The 16,895-nt window shown below is 33.1% G+C and overlaps 1 protein-coding gene and 1 long non-coding RNA gene across 6 annotated transcripts in view; one reads left to right on the plus strand and one right to left on the minus strand.

Annotated features, from left to right (window-relative positions):
• Vha100-1 (V-type ATPase subunit a family protein Vha100-1) overlaps window positions 1-16,895 on the minus strand; it is a 45,173-nt gene that overhangs the window by 23,646 nt on the left and 4,632 nt on the right. For all 5 annotated transcript variants that reach the window (XR_013087043.1, XM_076826270.1, XM_076826266.1 and 2 more), the window contains exon 2: window positions 7,667-7,972. Coding sequence is in view for 4 of the 5 variants with exons in the window: in XM_076826270.1 (XP_076682385.1) it covers window positions 7,667-7,972 (306 nt within the window). In the remaining variant the exon portion in view is untranslated. The remainder of the gene's footprint in view (window positions 1-7,666; window positions 7,973-16,895) is intronic.
• Window positions 1-16,895, plus strand: part of LOC143376243 (uncharacterized) — a 52,790-nt gene that overhangs the window by 13,895 nt on the left and 22,000 nt on the right. The gene's annotated exons all lie outside the window — the stretch shown is intronic.

Raw genomic sequence — 16,895 nt, forward strand, 5'->3', positions numbered from 1 at the left:
CTGTACCTAACATAATCGACAATTTTAAATGTATCCCATTAGAATATAATTCAGAATAGTTCTAAAATAAAGATTCACTAAAATCAACTATATTTTATTATTTTGGGATTAATGGTGACATACAATAATATTTAACAAAGATTAAGTACCATAACAATTGTAATAACTGAATTAGTGCAGAACTCATGCATTTATGTTTCTAATATAAATTTAGATCAAAATTAAGATTTGTCGTAACATTAACTGTAATTTAAGATATTATTATTATGTATGTATATATGTACACAATGCGTATAGCACGGTATCGATAGAATTGTTACTTAATTTACAGCACAAACACTATACATGCTTCATGCAAAGGTGTATGTAATCAATATATTCCATATTATGTTCTTTTAGCTGAGGAGTCTAAAAATATAAGTAGTTCAAACTACGATTCTAATATATGCTAGCTAAATGCATGCATGCTATATTTTCATTATTTAACATTACAAGCTTTATACTTAAACCTTCTTATTCATATTTTAAAATGTATCAACATGCCGTTATTAAAAACAACTAATTCATACTTCGAACATACAGGATAATAGGTAAAGAATTTATTTTGCAAATTAAAAATTTCTGATTTAAAAGGAATATGTTCTAGGTTTCAGACAAATAGTAATTATTATCTCTTCCTTCTTAATAAATAAAACGAGAATAAATTTAGAATGAACGGACCTTATTATACAAATTTTCATTCTGTGTATGATTATTTCTAAACAGGGTATTTCACAGCGAAACCAACAAACTTTGCCAGCATGTTTGGAAAATTATTCTAAACAAAGATATACACCATTCAGTCGATTAGGCCTTGCTATCAAGTAATGGGAAACTTACTATAATGAGCCAACATTTCAAAGTGGCACTGAGCTCTCTAATTTACGTCTATCTATCTTTTTGTTGCCCATCAAAGTGACGTCACCAACTAGATCGAAGGTTAGACTGACTGTTCACTTCCGTCATAATGAACACTTTAATTCTTATAAGCTAAATCGACTGATGTTGTTTACTAATTTTTTTGCTCAAAATTATCTTCCAAACACACTGACAAGCTTTGTTGAATTTGTTGCATAACACCCTGCATAACATATAGTAGGGTATAATAAAAAGATTTCTACGTATCGTCAAAAGGTACAATAATTTACACAACAGATAACTGTGGGTAATTATAAATGTATAATAAAACCTTACAATAGTAAATAATAGTTCTTTTATACTAGACAGCATATTTTTTATATACTGTACATACACATGCAAGGTGGAACATTTGAAATAACTACTTTGTTGTACATTAATATTACTTGGTCTCAAGAAAAATAGGTTAAATAAAAGTTACATGGTTTTGAGACAGTTGTAAAATAGATGAAACTAAATCATTTAAGGTAGGAGACTTTAAAGATTTTGTAGGTAACTTTTGCTTCCTTTAACAAAATATTAATTATATATTTAAAATCCTTATTGTTTGTAGTAGCGTTACTATTTAGAGCGATATTAACCCTCGGTTGACATACGCACTTGTTCGAACGTCGTTGTCACACTGGGTCAATTTAGCCCTGCCAATTTTCAATCAGTAGTTATTTAAAAACTATTTGTTAAATTTAGTCTAAAAAAATCTGAGATAAAGTTTGAACATTGTAGAATATATGCCCATCGTTGAAAGTTGACATTTAAAGTGTTATCATGCTTAAATAAAATTTGAAACAATAAGACTTCCGACAAAAAGTTTTTTGCTTAAAAAATTGCAGGGTCAATTTGATCCAGTGTGACAACCGAGGATTAACATCTGATGTTGCCAGTATTATGATTAGCATGTCTATGTAAAATGTAAGATAAGACAATGGTGTATCAATTATACATCTGTATTCATACAGATGGTTTTCACATCCGGCAGTTTCAGTAAATATAGCTTCATCATTACGAGAATAATGCCAGCTTTTTTTATTCGTCCCACAGGCAAACGAAAGAGTATAGTTGCAAAGAATTATAATGGTCGCATGTGGTATTTCTGCTATAACAACCTTGTAAGAAAAAACTGTGACACTTGGAACTATACAATTTTTATTTAACTCAATTTTTTTCAAGATAATAAGACTGATACAAATCCATATTATAATGTCAAATGTCACATCCTGTACATGTATATGCGTTTTCTTAAGCTCCTTCATAGTAGTATCATAAAAACTATCTAAGATCAACTTTCGTAATGTTGTATTTAATTTTTTTTAAATTTGTAGCATTTTATTTTACATGTAATGTCTCGCCTCTAGATTGGCTGCCAAACCTCGCTTCTAGATCATCGCTATCCCCACCCCCATTCCGCTAACCCCTCGCAACACGACTTGATTAGAGTAAAACTATAGACGAGTCATTCAGTAATGAAAAATGAAATTCTTATATTTTGTTTTTATTCAACTTTTATGAAAGTATTCCTAACGTATTCTCAATATTATCCCGACGAATGTGAAACCGAAGGTGACCTCATTTGAACAACAATATGTTACTTTAATTCTGCCTTCCGAAGGTGGATGCAAGAAGAAATAAAAGCGGTTCGGAAGCACTAAAAGCATGCGACGGATAGAGTATCAGAATGAGACAAAGTATCATGTTTTACTTCTCTCGTACTGCTCCCCGCTCGCTTTCAGTCCCTCTAATTCGATTTTGCTTTCGCCAAAAATCCCGCCTTTTCCTTTTTTACAAGTCGATTACATATTATGCGTATTCGAAAATAGTTCGAATGAGGTCGTGTTTAGACTAATTTTTATCAAGAATCTTTCCAACCTCCAATAGTGATAGCCTCATGAATATTTACTGCGAAATACAAAAACTTCGATTTTCATTAGTAGATGACATTCCAAACGCCGATTTTATCAATTCAGATATAAGATAATTTGAGTGTACTTCTGGAATAAAAATGATACCAAATTTCGTTAGATCTTTATTCGTCCTGAGCAGTGATCTAGGCAGTGAGGCATTAAACCTTAGCTTTTTATCCCCAAAATTTTGTAAAATTTTATTGGACATGAATAGTTTGCTAGAAAATACATGATACTATATTTTTATCCTCGCCAATAAGACAAGATGTCATCAATAAAACAGAATTCTATTAATAATTTTGCCTACATTTGTCTATGTTCAATTTTTACCGGAAATTGTTGAAAAACTTGATTATCAATTATCAATTAAAATATAGTAGTTTAATATTTTACATTTCATTCAGTTATATAACAATAATACACCTTATAAAACACTCTGTACATAATACAAGTCTACCAAGTACGTATAATATAAACATTATTGCTCTTATACAGGGTCAACGTTTTATCCTGTAAACCGCGCTCGCGCGAACTTGTAAAGTGGCAACAGCGCCTCACGGACGCATTCCACTACAACCATGCACCGGCCCAGAGGAGAACTGCCAGCAACCGCTAGACAGCAGTGATGCCCGAGCTCCGCATATTTTAGGATGGTCTCTTTCAAATTAACGTCGCAAAGAGTTACTGGGAATTTGCCGGTCCAGGTAATCGAGCCGCGCGCTCCGCTTTTATGATCGGTTTACCACTCGCATCCCAGATTACTGTAATGAGGTTTGAAAATAATGTCGACTGATCTCGTACCCGTCTCAATTAATTTTTTTTTAGCTACGACAGGATTAACCGCGGAGCTATACCCTTGTACGGAGAGATTTTTCGCCACCTGTGTGTAAAAGCCACAATAATGGCGCATCGTTCCAAAAAATGACCTTAACGGAAGCCGGTATAGGCGTGGCGTTGAGTAGCTAAAACATTCAGACACAAAAATTCTAGGAAAAAAAATTCAAATACCGCTACAATCAAAGACACGTCCCATTAGTTACCCCTTGCATCTGATCTAGGTATGCACTGCATTAAGGATAAATTCATAAAAAAAGAAACCAGAAGAGCAGATTCTGAGATCTGCAAAATTTAATTTCACAATTTTTGAAAATAATGATACAGAAACAACTAGCCTCTTGTTTATCAACACCACGAATTTTAAAAACAGCATTAGACACAGTATCAAATAACAGTATGCAACAAAAGCTTATCACAACAAATATGGTTAAAAAATTGATAGAAAAAAAATAAGTAAATGTAAAATATGTTAAATTATCCATCATTAAGAGGGAATAATTTTTCTCATTTTTCGGCGCAAATTGCATTCCAATATCTTTTATATTTAAAAAATTATACGAAAAAGGCCCCAAATTTTTCAACCCGGACCGGGAAATTCTGAATAGCTCTTTGCGACGTTAATTTGAAAGAGACCATCCCAATATTCTCGAAGCTCTGGCATCACTGCTGTCCAGCGGTCGCTGGCAGCTCTCCGAAGGCCGGGACGGTGCATGGTTGTAGTGGAATGCGTCCGTGAGGCGCTGTTGCCATTTTATCTGTTCGCGCAAGCGCGGGTTGCAGGATAAAACGCTGACCCTGTATCTCTATCTCTTCTATTAGATTAGTTTCGGAATGAATTACAGTCCTTGTACTACAGTATATTTAACTAATATATGTATATTTTTTGGAAAATTGATATATTTCAGCCAATATTCAAATATCTATTTCACTTTTTAAATCTAATAAAACATTTTGTAATGTGTTGCCTTTACGTTAAAAATTAAATTGCAATCTCAATTAATTATAGCCTGGCTTATTTGAGAATAAGACTCTTTTTACGAATCATATCTTTCACATTTATTATATGCTATATAATTTTTGGTATCCACAAGTAAGATATAAAAGAAAAGAAATTTTAGGTAACAAGGGATAATGAGGGATAATGGGTAACTGTGACTCAGAAAAGTTATAAACTATTAATTACATATAATAAATTCGATGTGTATTAAAATAAATAATAACATATAATAAATTTAATAGTACACAAATATGTACTAAAATAACTAGATTTAAAGAACATACACTTTCAAAGATGCTAATTAATGTCACATAGTGGTTTGAAAAATGCTATTAAATACTACAGAAACTTTACTTTTAAGAATTAATATGAAGCTTGCTAACTTTCATACATAAATGCAAAATGTTTTTGATGCATGTATTATCAATGAGCAACAAACATTTAAAAGGCAATTGAAAACGAAATATATTGCAATTTTTCAGAATACGTGTTATAAAAAACAAAGGGATATAAGGGACATAGGGAGATAGGGCTTGAATAGTGACTTGTGTCTTTTGCGATTCTGCAACTTGGTTAGTTGGCAACACTAACACATTAATAGTCCTAAAATCACTCAACAGTATCATTAGTAACACAAAACAAACACAATCTAATGTCAACAGTTCTTTAATTTGATATTATTAGAAATATTAGAATTTCCTATGTAACTATCATTTTGTATGTTGTACAATAATCTTGCTCCATTTATACAAAATTGCAAAGCGTCTGCAAAAAAGGCACTGGTACCAGATACGTATTGCATAATTTCTATTGTCATGCATTTTAATTGCTCGTATAGCTTGCAAGGCTATATCATAGTTAATAAATAACATTATCATGTGCATCAAAAGTTTGTTCTTCACAAATATTCCAGTACGAAATTCTTATTACTACGATTTATTATAAAAATACATAAGAATACTCAATTGACTATTCTGATGTTTTGCCACACAAAAAAATTGACACAAATCTTTGATTGGGCAAAGTTGCCAATGCGAGGAACAACGTGACAAATGTCACATTATATTGTAGAATATTTGGATATACATTAAGATTTATAAATGTCATATTTTTAAGAATTTATAAAGTCTTATTTTATATTAAACAGATATAAACTAATGGATTACATAATTAAAAATAAATAGCCTCTACAGAGTTCAAGTGTAATATATCATATAATGGTAAACGTTAAAACATTATATTAAATTGGTGTACACAAAATGTCGTTTATCTGAAATTTGAAATTTCTGATATGGTAACACGAGCAAAACTATATTTGACTGCCAATTGTTGCACGAATTTTGTACGTGTGTATGCACGTTACTACTTCCTATTTGACATGAAAAAGAATTATGAAACTCGAATAAGTTGTCGGCATCTATTGTGAAAGTATGTAACAGAAAGAGAAATTCAACATGTGGCGCGGATTATTTTACCACAAGGTGAAACCAAAGTTGATTTTTTAACTGTAGACTTAGAAACTTTAGAAACGGTTTTTTTTCAAATAAATCCTATCAGATTGCATGGGAACTACTATATCTCCATGATCTTTCGTTAACAGATTTTCATTTTACTAAATACTTATATAATTTTTTACGAATTGTTTTGAAAATAAAAAATCTATAAAAAAATTATTTATTTATTTAATAAACATTTAAGGAGTTTCTGGCTTCTAGAATATTTTGTTATAATCGAATGGAAAGAATCGAGTTATTTGAATAGCACTTTAATTAAATAAGGTAAGTTATTTAAGAAAAGATACACATGCTATTGAGGTAAGTTTGAGAAACGACATTTCATGAGAACCAATCTAATATTTTTATTAATTCAAATAATACAAAAAAAAAATGCAAATAAAGTATATGCTTGTACATATAGTAATAAAACTTTTATTACTGTTAAATTATTTGTTTGTCATTTTAGCAACACAAATTGTGTCTCCAATAAAATAAGTGTTAATATATACCTAATGTGACGTAAAATATAAAAAATAAATACAAAAAATGCAGTGTAACAAGTATATGGTCAAAAAGTATAAACTTTAAGATATTTTTTTAAAATCAGACAAAAAAATAATATATGCTTCCAATTGTACTTGAAGTCATATAATTATACCCTTTTAATAACATCGAATGAAATATTCCTAAACCTGCTATGGGAGTTTCAAAATTTATACAAATCTTTTTGTCAATAAGAATTTGTATTATTCGTTACTTCCAATAATCGTTTCTAAAAATATTAATATCTCCACATTTTATACATAATGTGAATTACCAAAGAGTAGAATTGTAAATATCATTGTTTTTGACAATACAAAAAAAATTAAGAAAGAAAATGGTCGATTCACAAAAAGTATGGAATATCACAAAAATCATTTTACTGTTACACTTTTTGAGATTTCGAGGTTACTCAAGTTTTTTCTATAAATGGAGCCTATTATATTTTTTATATAGCCAGAAAAGCATCAGATGGCTCCAACACCTTGATTTTATAGAAAAAAGACTGAATTGTGGAAATTAAAATTGTGGTTCGGGTATTGTATTATAATACGAAGTAGGTTCAACATTATGATTGCACTCATGTTAGAAACAAAAACATATTAAATCTTAAAAACTATTACAAAGAGAAAAGAAGTGACTTTTATAACATAAAATAAGACTATTTCTATAAAATATTTTCGTCTTTAAATTTATTTAATATCATCAAAAACAATATAAATATTCTCATTTCCATTCTTAGGTGATTTGCTCTGTGTATAGTGCACAATTATATTATATGATAAGAGTACATTATAGTTACAGCATATGTATACGCGTGGGGCTCCAAAATGTGTTTGCGAGGTTATTAGAATTAAAGCATTATATTACATTTATTCTATTTTGTATTGTAAGTTTCTATATTATATCATAAAGATAAGCTTTATGAAAAGTGTCCTTACCTCGTCAAAGAAGACTTGTGTTTTCCTAAGTATATGCTTCAATTCAGTTAATTCCAAGAAATTACGCTTGAGGGTCTCCGCATTTTGATTGACCTCACGTAACTCATTTTCTAATTTCTCGAATGTTGCTTCGAGATCTATCATCTCCCGAGGTTGCGGAGCTTCTGGATTATCTCCAGTATCGAGCATCGGAATGTTATCTTTTTTAATCTCCTTCTCCAAATATCGTAATTTACGTTCCATTTCATCGCACCGACGTACTTCATTGACAAATTTGCGTTGGAAAGCATTGACATCAGGATTGAGCTATATGTAAAATAGAGGCGCATTATTAGAGTTGCATAGATATGGGTAAAGCATTTGAAACATATAAATTAAATGATAATTAACAAAAAATAATAACATACACAATTACAAGTAATTAATATTATTATTCCTTAATGCAACGTTTCCCAGACTATGTTCCGTGGAAAGTAAATAAGGGTTCCATGAAAAATTATCAAAATTAATATGAGCCAGGAATGGTTTCAACTGCTGTGACAGGTTCAAACATGTTTGAAAATCAGACGCTCCACCCTTTGCGTGTGGATTGTATTAAGACCAGCGCGCACTGGCTTTGACTCTTAGCGAATTCGGTAACTCCCACTGACTCTGCACTGGTGCCAAAAAATCACTTGGATTGGATGATTCTTATAGAGCTATCTTCGTTTCTATCAGAAACAACCAATCCACGTCATTTTCTGACACCAGTGCAGAGTCAGTGCGAGGTTCCGAATTCGTTATCAGTCGCTGGCGGACAGCAGCCCATGGTTGGCAACACCGGAGTCTTTAGCCCTGTTGCGCACTTGCGACTAGTGTTGGCTAGAACCGTGATTTGTGAATCACGAGTGATCCGATCACGTTCGTTCCCAATCACGGTGATTTTTGACAGTGATCCATGATTTTCGTGATCGCTTCTAATTGGTGCAGGCAGAACAGTGATTCGCGATTTTCGTGATCGCTTCTGAATGGTGGAGAGCATAACTGCTCTTTGCACGCGCCACATAACCCCAATTTCTACTTTCGAAACATTCGCAAGTCCTCACTGTTCTTATAGAATCTCAGTTGTATATTTTGAACCAATGTAATCGTTCTTGATCTATTTAAATTTCCGAATACTTCTTCACTTTAGTTAAAAAGTATAATGTATATGTGAATACTTTAGCCAATCAAATCAGTGCGTGCATACATTGACTATTTATGAATGTACATTCTATATATTCGCCGAATTAGCACGCTTTGACTGTAACACAAGCTATATTGAAGTATTTTATGAAAAATAATTCAATCAAGATCAAGAATTACGATCACAGTAAACAATTCACTCAAGTTAAAAAAATCACAATCACGGTCGTGATTTAACTTCAATCACCACCGTGATTGTGATTCTGCGATCACTGTGATAAATCACTGTTAGTGATTTTGCACTCCATCCCTACTTGCGACCAGTTGCCGGCAACTTAGTCGCCGAGGGACCAAAATTCGGGCAACCAAACGAAGCGACCAGACCGAGCAACTCGATACCTATCCGTTTCGTAGAGAGCGCCAAACAGAATGAACGTCGAGGAGATTCTTGTAATTATGAAGTACATTGAAAAAAAAAAGAAAAAGATGAGGCGATATAGGGTGCAACCTATATTGTAAGAACGTCGTAAGAAAGATATGTTTCCTGGTTTTCGCATTCCCAAATAAATGCACCATTTCTTCTTATTATTTTTTTAATGTCACGATTGGAGTATTCATTATATGACAAGTCCCAAATTGCCTTTCGAGATTCAATTTGCAAAATAAATTTATCGAAACTCATTTCGTTGCTTGCAGGTGTCTGGTCGCCAACAAAGTCGCTCGTCGTGTGAACGCGTGCATTGGAATCAAGGCACCTCGTTGGTCGCCGCGACCACTTGGTCTCCCGTGCATCGCTCACGTTTTCGTGGTTGCCGACGACTCGCTGGTCGCCGCGACCAAGTGCGTACGAACTCATATGTCCCCGTGTACCTCGTGGTCGTCGGCGACTGATCGCAAGTGCGTAACGGGGCAACGTAATTTTACAATATAGGGTAGATATCCCAATTACTGTCAGTGTCCCTATTACTGTCAGTTTAATTATTTTACTTAATAGTGAAATAATGCTTGCGAAATCGTAAAGGAAAAAAATTGTAATGATAAATTTGATTTCCGTTTTAGATAATAATAAATAAACATTGCATACTTATATTTATAAATTAATATTAAAATGTAAATTTACCATTAGCGTATCAAAAATGCGACTGGCGTAAGTAGAGAATAAGAGAAAAGTGTAGTGCGAAAAGAGTGGTAATTTTACCGTTCACCTCATATTTGCTGCAATAAATGAGTTATTAATATAGTTAAGAGTCATTGTAATAATATAAACGCATAAAAGTAGTGACTATTATTGATAGTTTATAATAATTAGCGCTGGCAGCATTGGGGACAATGTTTTTCTGTTCTGTCCACATTACTGTCGTCAGTAATCGTTACGACATGGTACGACATAACGTGTTACGCACGTGTAACTGCCATACGTAACCTCAATCTACGCCCGTACTTATTATTGCTTGCGTTGCTTGTAAGATTTATATACAATTACCCAATTCTTGGCTTTGTAATTTATTTCATTGTTTTGCTTACCTATTTAATATTTTTAACATTATAATAAGGACCATCAGTTATCTGGTCACAGTCAATAGGACTGACAGTTATTGGGTCATGTTTCTGGCAGTTATACGGACACGACGATTTTTTAAGTGACAGTTTTAGGGACACTGCACTTCCTTATACATTTTCAATTAATTAGCAAATAACACATATTATTTATTAGATGAAAAAAATTTCTTAGATAAAACAGATATTAGGCATTCTTATGCTGCAAATTGGAATGATTTTGAGGTTAAATAACTTCTGAAATAATTAACGAAAGTTACGGGATGAGCTTAAGGTGGCAGTAATTGGGATATCTACCCTATATATATATATATGTGTACGGAGCTTTTGGCTGAAAAATCCGTTTTACCGTGATCTATTTTACCCAGCATCCCTATGTATTCTTCCAGCGGACATTTTTGCATCATGATACGTACTTGTCAAGTCCAGTTTAGAAATGTCTCTGATTGAATGAAAAAGAAAGTATGCCGCGTATCCTGCCGGCGAGCGCGCCCATGTACTCACAAGATTTCCGGGTATCCGCCTCCGATTGCTTTGATTTTGGATTTATTTTAGAGGACAGAAAAATAAGAAATAGGTGTCTTTTTATTTTGGCCTGTTTGTATATTTACGGGGTGAAACCACCCCTCAAAGGTTTTCAGGTGTTCGTCCCCGATTACTTTGGGTTTTGGATATGTTTTAGAGGACAGAAAAATAAGAAACATGTGTTTTTTTATTTTGGCCTGTTTGTATGTTTAGGGGGTGAAACCACCCCTCAAAGTTTTTCAGGTGTTCTTCCCCGATTGCTTTGGTTTTTGGATATGTTTTAGAGGACAGAAAAATAAGAAACATGTGTTTTTTTATTTTGGCCTGTTTGTATGTTCCGGGGGTGAAACCACCCCTCAAAGGTTTTCAGGTGTTCGTCCCCGATTACTTTGGTTTTTGGATGTGTTTTAGAGGACCGAAAAATAAGAATCAGGTGTTTTTTTATTTTGGCCTGTTCGCATGTTTAGGGGGTGAAACCACCCCTCAAAGGTTTTCAGGTGTTCGTCCCCGATTACTTTGATTTTTGGATATGTTTTAGAGGACCGAAAAATAAGAATCAGGTGTTTTTTTAATTTGGCCTGTTCGCATGTTTAGGGGGTGAAACCACTCCTCAAATTTCATAAGAATTTAATCATCTTTCTTAATGATACGTCACCGTGCACTCAGTGCACGACGCGAGTGCTCGCGAGACCGAAACAGACGCGAGTACCGAACGGTTAGGAAAGAAACAAACATTTATTCTCAAATGGTAATCATTTACAAGACACATAAAAATAGTAAAATAAAGTAGCGTGTGTACACACACACACGCGCACGCGCTACTTTATTTTACTGTGTTTATGTGTTTTGTAAATGATTACCATTTGAGAATAAATGTTTGTTTCTTTCTTAAAGCTTACATTTACTCATTTATTTTATTTATTATTCATATCTACCTACCCTACAAAATAACCAAGGTGTTCCGTTAAAATTTCAGGATTCCTGAATTGTTCCATCGTAGGAAAAGTTTGGGAAACGCTGCCTTAATGTATGTACAATTGTACGCGTACATAGTGGAGCATACAAGTTGTTCATAAATTCGTGATAAAGGAGTTACATATGTGAACATTTGTCAAAATAAATAAAAAGAGATTTGCAAACATGGATCAAAAGACGGATATTATTCCGAAAGGGACCGGTGGCTGATCGAGATGAGGTTTGGGGGAGGGGGTGGGAACCCTAAATCTAAAATTGTAGCTTCGGATATTTATTAGTTTCCGAAATATTAATAAAAAAATACTGTTAATTTTTTCGGGGGAAATTTTTTTGGACCTTGGTGCAGACAACCCCCACCGGGAACCCTCTTGTCCCTGCATTTTTTAATTTTGAAATTTTATAGCTACAGTCTCATATTTAGCATCGCCAAACTTAAATCGGTTCGCTACCATGCTTTACGCATCCCCCCCCCCCCACACACTAATCTAGCTCCAACCAATACTAACACCCGGGACAATTTGGAAAGTGGAATGAGGCGTTGTGTCGGTATAAGTTAACAGAAATATTGTTAAGAGGAGGGACAGTGGGGTGGGAGACCCTAAAAGTTGGCGAAAAATCGAAATACAAAAGAATGTTTACATATCTGATCTTTTATCCCTGGTATAGTTGAAATATGTCCGCTCGATAAAACGTATATCCACAGCCTGCTACAACTCTTCATTCCTTACCCAAGTCGGTCAAAAACGAGTTGTAGGAACTCCATTTCATGTTTATTCAAAGCAATTTATCAAACGATTTTGTGTAGCTATTTTTTGTGTTTTCTGTGTTATAAACTTCTGTTTCGCGACGAAGCCGTCAATTTTAGGTGTTTATTTAATTACTTGTTGTTATAATACGTTTGTGGCAAGCCATAATACCTTCCTAAAGTTTAATTCAAAATCGCCTCGTATAACCTTAATTACCATAGCTGATCTACACAAACAATTCAACATTTAGTACACTTCCAAGTCTGATCAAGCATTGTTGTTTGCACAGTTATCATCTCTGATTATCAAAGAACTGAGATTAACTTTCAGATTCTGCTCGTTTTTGCTTGAATCCCTAAAATTTCAAGTTATTCAAAAAGGTTCCGAGTTCATGAAAATACTGTCGTTTTGCAATCAGGATTTTGTTAAATCACTTTTTATTAAGTTCAGATCCCGTAATAACCAACAAGAGTCGATTACCCCCCAAAAATCGTGAATCTCTGCCCAATGAAGTTTAAACTTATTATTGCCTCCAGTTATAAGTTTTGATGATTATACTACACCGTTGCAGTCTGATAATGAATATGATGACAGTGATACTAGTTCACATAATCATTGACATGATCTCTGCATTGCTGTATAAAAAAAAATAAAAAGGTTTCACATATTGTGTTATTAAATATGTACAAAAATGTATTAAGTAAGTTTAAAAGAGGAATCTTTTGTTTTATTTACTTTAAAGTAATCGTTTTTATTAAGTTATTTAATTAACACAAATTTTCATGGCGCCTAGGAATTGATGCCACCTTTTAGGGTCTTTCACCCCACTGTGCATGGTAAAGAGATTTAAAAAAAATCGGTAAGGTCTACCCTTTTATGCACAATTACCCCTGTATCTTTTGAACGCATTAATTGCCAAAGCTAAAATTTTATATTTGGTGTCTTTCCACACCTCTCGTAATGCCCACCAAGTTTGGTCTCGTTTGGCCACCGGTCCCTTTTGGAAGTACAGCCTAAAAGACTAGCCATTTCCAATTGTAAATGGTTTTAACTACAAGAGAAGATATGCTAGGTATATCTTCTATCGATCTTAACACTTGGCTGGTACGATATACATGTAGTTCTCCTTCAAATGATTACTTGGGTTGGCAGATTCCACTAGCTAACTGAGCTAGCACTTAGGTGCTAAGTGTTAATGCACATTTGACATCTGCTTATTAAAATTTGCACACATTTAAAGATACTAGTCCTTATCATTACGTCTGAATACACTGTAGCAATTCATCTAAAGTATAAAATTATACTGATTGTGAGTATTATGCTTATTTGTTCTCAGGAGTAGGAAAATACAGTATTTTATCTAGCACATTTCATTAAATTTATTATTTACATATACCCTTAAGACGCTATTGTAAAACTTCACATAAAAGTAACATTCCTAAAACTTCTAGCAATAGATACGTCAGAAAAAATTCTGCCTAAATATTGATAGAATACTTAAACTGATGCTTAACTGAAGCTTATTATGACAATTTTCTTTTACCCAATTGCAAATGTTATGAGAAGTATACTACATATAAATTATGAAATTTCACAAAACCAATTCTTGGTTGAGAATTAATGTCTCTAAAAAGTTAATACACTGAATGTGATATGGCTGTAACAATTGAAGCTTAACAATTATAGTATAGTATTAATGCATGTTAAACCTTCTGCTACAGCAACTTTTAATGTACTTGTGCCAGAATAAAAAATATGTACTGATCAATTTTGGCCAATTTATATGAACACAAATCATTTTCACACATAGATGAATTTGTTTATTGTAATCCTTGGAAACCAATGGGAACGAAGGATAAGATTTATCAACAAACAAGTAATTAATAGAAGAAAAATAATGGAGATGTCTTATATGTCTCACAGGGCTAATTTTTCAGCCCATGTTTTTTAATAAGGAGACTACAAAAATAATTGAATTATATATCAATTTTAACAAAACCTTTTAGGCAGATAGAGAAAAATATTTACACTATGGCTTACGCACAATTTAACAGTAACGGTACAGTGAACGGAATTTTCCAATGATGTTTCTTGCATTTAATTCATTTTTTATCAATTTGAAGAAAAATACAAAGGTATTGGAAGATTCTCTATGAAGTTTAATCACACATAACATGTCCTTGTGAATAGTCAATAATATATTTGATATATGCTGCTACTTTGAAATTATTCTTCTTACCGAAATCGGTTACCTTAGCTATGAGCTACAAACAGTTAAAAGTGGTGGAAATCAACAGTTTTCGGCTTATAACTGTAATAAACCTAAAGATTCTTACATATTTTGACGCATGTCGCTTGTTTCCGCATCAACCGATGTCGACGATATTTTCAGCGAAATTTTTACTTAAATCTACAAAAGACATTTTTTAAATTTTCATAACAGGCTCAGATAAAAAAGTTGAAAACCGGCCTTCACTATTTTCTTCGCTATTCCGACCAATTGCCATTCTTTTTCTAAACGACGAAACACTACAGCTAGTAAACTAATCCTTCTAGCTTCTCGAAAAAAACTCAAGTCTTTGGGCCAATTTAAAATAAGTTATTCTGTTTTAAAGGGTGTCCCAATACTTTTGTCCCCGACTTTATAGATTGTTTAATCACTATAGATATAATGAATATGCACAAATAAACCAAAAATTATAAAGATTAGCAATGGACAGAAATAGGTATATCCAAATTCACTATGCTAAGTTAAAAAATAACCCTTGATTAAAGTAAATTGTTATACATGATATACATTTGCGCGAACTCAAGAATCACCAATAAAACTGTCACAAAGTTTACCATATTTCGATACTTATGTTTTATCTGAACGATCTCTTTAATTGCTTAATTGTTCATTGATTTCTGTGTATCTACACACATAGAAAGCATTTCCAAGTCTCAGATTGGCACTTCGTAGTATTCGCTTATCATAACACCTACTTCATTCAAAGATAATTGTACTTACTTCAAATAAGTGACGTTAGTATTGAAATTAGTGTTCACTTATGTTACACAATATATATTTTATGAATAGTATTCTAACTCCCACCGAAAAATAAGAATTCAAATAGAAATTCATCAGAAATAAAAAAAAGAATTCTGAGTATGAGTATAGTTTCATTGCTTTGAACTATAAATGTTTCACGTCATGTGACAAAATAGTTTTTATAACTGTCCTCAGGTAGTTGTTCAATATTAAATAAAAGAAAAAAAAAATAAAAAAAAAATAAATGATACATTCTGAGTAATAAGCTTATTGTGCAATGATACTTTGAAATAAGATTTAATCAGTTAATACTGCAGTGGATTGATTGATAAAATGGTTATTCCATTCAAAAAGGAAATCTTAAATATACTGATATAATACATATTTATAACAGAAGAAGTGATAGTAATAATAAGTGGCAGGCACAGAAAATTTAACATTTACCACTTTCATTTTAAATAATACATTCGTGTTCTTAAAGTTTTCAGTACAATCTTGTTATACATATAGCATATTTGCGATATAGCTGCAAACTTAACTAGATGACAGAACTTACGGAAGGAAACAAGAAAGTTAGGCTGTACTTTCGAAAGGGACCGGTGGCCGATCGAGATGAAACTTGGTGGGTATTACGAGGGGTGTGGAAAGACCCCAAATATAAAATTTTAGCTTCGGCAATTAATGCGTTCAAAAGATACAGGGATAATTGTGCATAAAAGGGTACACCTTACCGATTTTTTTTATTCACTTTACCACGGTCCCCCCTCTTCACAATATTTCTGTTGACTTATGCCGACACAACGCATTCCACTTTCCAACTTGTTCCGGGTATTAGTATCGGTTGGGGCTAGATTAGTGCCCGCTCGCGGACGTGTAAAGCGTGGTAGTGAGTTTGGCGATGCTAAAAATGAAACTGTGGTTACAAAATTTCAAAAATAAAAAATGGGGGATGGGGTGGCTTCCGCGTAGAGGGGCCTGCACCAACGTCCAAACAAATTCTCCCCCAAAAAATTAACAATAATTTTTTATTAATATTTCGGAAACTAATAAATACCCGAAGCTACAATTTTAGATTTAGGATCCACACTTCCTCCCCACCCCTCCTCCCAAACCTCATCTCGATCGGCCACCCGTCCCTTTCGGAATAATATCCCAATTAATATTGAGACTTTGAATCTGCGAGCATGTAATGGGTGACCAAAAATTGAACACTGAATAAATAACAGATTAT

The sequence above is a fragment of the Andrena cerasifolii genome, chromosome 14 (genome assembly GCF_050908995.1).
Source record: "Andrena cerasifolii isolate SP2316 chromosome 14, iyAndCera1_principal, whole genome shotgun sequence".
Taxonomy (NCBI): domain Eukaryota; kingdom Metazoa; phylum Arthropoda; class Insecta; order Hymenoptera; family Andrenidae; genus Andrena; species Andrena cerasifolii.